This window comes from Sinocyclocheilus grahami, unplaced genomic scaffold (genome assembly GCF_001515645.1).
Source record: "Sinocyclocheilus grahami isolate Dianchi unplaced genomic scaffold, SAMN03320097.WGS_v1.1 scaffold338.1, whole genome shotgun sequence".
Lineage (NCBI taxonomy): Eukaryota > Metazoa > Chordata > Actinopteri > Cypriniformes > Cyprinidae > Sinocyclocheilus > Sinocyclocheilus grahami.
This window is the reverse complement of record NW_015505517.1, coordinates 1,319,087-1,319,587: the sequence shown is the minus strand read 5'-3', so window position 1 is coordinate 1,319,587 and position 501 is coordinate 1,319,087. Positions and strand designations below refer to the sequence as shown.

At 33.5% G+C, this 501-nt stretch overlaps 1 protein-coding gene across 1 annotated transcript in view; it reads left to right on the top strand.

Moving 5' to 3' along the window:
• The window catches only part of sgpp1b (sphingosine-1-phosphate phosphatase 1b), a 17,462-nt gene that overhangs the window by 8,006 nt on the left and 8,955 nt on the right, over positions 1–501 (top strand). Inside the window, exon 2 of the mRNA XM_016295642.1 lies at positions 211–300. Within this exon, the coding sequence (XP_016151128.1) occupies positions 211–300 (90 nt within the window). The remainder of the gene's footprint in view (positions 1–210; positions 301–501) is intronic.

The window sequence follows — 501 nt, the reverse complement described above, 5'->3', positions numbered from 1 at the left end:
TGCAATTTGTGTTGTTGATAAAATGTGAATAATTTTAACCATTGAATTCATTCTACACATAAATCAGAAAGCACTATTATAAAAGCACACAGGCAATCAATGGTTAACATTTATGCCACGACTGATGAGTTTCATTGTGAAATTTTACAGAAGTTGTCTATCTCATCACCTGAAGCATATTCTAATCTGTGTGTGTGTGTGTTTTCACAGTATCCTCTGCTGCTGGGTCTCTCTCTAGCCATCAGCTGGTGTGTCCTGGTGTGTTTGAGCCGCATATACATGGGCATGCACTCCATACTGGTAAGACCAATTAAAACAACTGAAACATAAAACTTAATATTTTTATTTATTAATAGACGATGGAAGGATGTCATTTTTAGAGATACAAGATAAGTTTGAACTATATCAATATTAAACAATGCACACTGTTATATTTAAAGGGGTGGTTGATTATGATTTCACTTTTTTTAACTTTAGTTAGTCTGTAATGTTGCTGTTTGA